Raw genomic sequence first — 2,077 nt, 5'->3', positions numbered from 1 at the left:
ACCTGAAAATGTCTCTGTAATCAGAACAAAGTGGGTCTTCAGAAATAAATTGAATGAAGATAGAAAAGTCATAAGAAATAAAACCAGACTAGTTGCTCAAGGGTACTCACAACAGGAAGGAGTCGACTACGATAAAACCTTCGCTCCAATAGCGCGCCTGGAATCCATACAAATCCTTCTGGCATACACATCATTTAAAGGGTTTAGATTATTCCAAATGGATGTCAAAAGTGCCTTCTTGAATGGATTCATTGAAGAAGAAGTTTATGTAAAACAACCTCCTGGGTGCGTAGACTCAGAATTCCCATATCATGTATACAAGCTCTAAGGCGCTGTACGGACTAGAGCAAGCCCCACGTGCTTGGTATGATAGACTGAGCTCATTCCTTGTTGATCATGGCTTCACAAGAGGTAAAATCGACACTACCCTATTTATTAAAAGATCATCGGAAGGTAACCTCATTATTCAGATCTATGTTGATGATATTATATTTAGTAGTGCTAACCCTCTTATGTGCAAGGAATTTTCTAATCTCATGCAAAGCGAATTTGAAATGAGTATGATGGGTGAGCTAACATTCTTTCTTGGACTACAAATTCTACAAACTGAAGAAGGAACCTTCATATGTCAGACCAAATACACAAAAGAACTGATTCAAAAATTTGGTTTGAGCAATGCAAAATCAATTGGCACACCAATGAGTCCTTCCACAAATCTAGACAAAGATGAGCAGGGAATTCTTGTTGATGAAACTAAATATCGTGGAATGATTGAATCATTACTGTATCTGACAGCAAGTCGACTGGACATTATGTTCAGCGTGTGTAAATGTGCCAGATTTCAGTTAGCTCCCAAGGAATCATACCTAACCGCTTTAAAAAGAATCATTCGCTACCTTATTGGGACTGTGTCTCATGGACTATGGTAACCTCATTCTAACTCTTTTAAATTAGAAGGTTTTTCAGATGCTGACCTTGCAGGTGATAAGGATGACAGGAAAAGCACAAGCAGCACATGTCAATTACTGGGAAAGGCTTTAATATCTTTGAACAGTAGAAAACAAGCTTCAGTTGCGCTATCCACTACTGAAGCTGAATACATTGCTATAGGACAATGCTGCGCACAACTATTATGGATATCTCATCAACTGGGTGATTATGAAATTTTCTGTAAGCCTATTCAAATTTTCTGTGATAATTCTAGTGCAATTTGTCTTTCAAAAAATCTTATGCATCACTCGAGAGCAAAGCATATAGATATCAAGCATCACTTCATTAGAGATCATGTTCTTAAGGGTGATATTGAAATATCTTTTGTTGGAACCACTGATCAGCTAGCTGATATTTTTACTAAACCTCTATTAGAGGAGAGATTTTGTGAATTAAGATATCTACTTGGCATTACGTGCTTTACTAAAAAGTTTTAGGACCTATATGTATTATTCTGATTTTATAGGGTAATGATTGTCCTTCACTCATGCATTAATTACTCTCCGTCTCTTTTCCCTCTCTTTTCTTTTCTTTCACATCAGTTCGTCGTTCAATGTTTGGAAAACCAATCATCGCATCCCTTTAACTGACAACTTTTCATTTTCTGTACTCAACCGCCAAAAATCTCTTCTTATAGAAGAAAACCCTTTTCAATCACTCTCATCTTCATCCTCTCTCCTAACCTCCAATCAAGCCCTTCCCTTTCAATGGCTAAGCACCCTAGAAATTCCTCTGCCTCTACTAGAAAAAGCGCCAGTTCCAAAGCCAAACCTCCAACTATGCCTCTGGAACAAGTCGACCCAGGGTCTGATCGCTCTGAGGGTTTCGCCTCTTCTCAGGGTGACTTCTCTGAACACTCTCCACTCCTTGGAGAAAAAGCCTTGGGTAAGCGATCCATGGAAGAACCCCATATTTCGTCTACCTCAAAGAAATCAAAGGTTGATTTCTCTGCCTCTCTTGAATCTGACCTAAATTTCTGGGATTCCCCAAATAAAGATCTCTTCATTGCTTTGAAATATAAACTCATTGCCCATGGAAGGGCCGTCAACCTTGACGACATGGAAGCCCTCAATTCCAAAGTCAAGGA

The 2,077-nt window shown here is 38.9% G+C and overlaps 1 protein-coding gene across 1 annotated transcript; it reads left to right on the top strand.

The window, feature by feature from the left end:
• Positions 564-1,576, top strand: LOC109230261 (uncharacterized mitochondrial protein AtMg00810-like). Its single transcript, XM_019395779.1, has 3 exons — positions 564-825; positions 982-1,170; positions 1,533-1,576. Exons 1-3 carry the CDS (start codon positions 564-566, stop codon positions 1,574-1,576), a joined length of 495 nt encoding a protein of 164 aa, XP_019251324.1.

This window comes from Nicotiana attenuata, chromosome 7 (assembly GCF_001879085.1).
Source record: "Nicotiana attenuata strain UT chromosome 7, NIATTr2, whole genome shotgun sequence".
NCBI classification, from domain to species: Eukaryota; Viridiplantae; Streptophyta; class Magnoliopsida; order Solanales; family Solanaceae; genus Nicotiana; species Nicotiana attenuata.
This window is presented reverse-complemented; position numbering and strand designations above follow the sequence as displayed.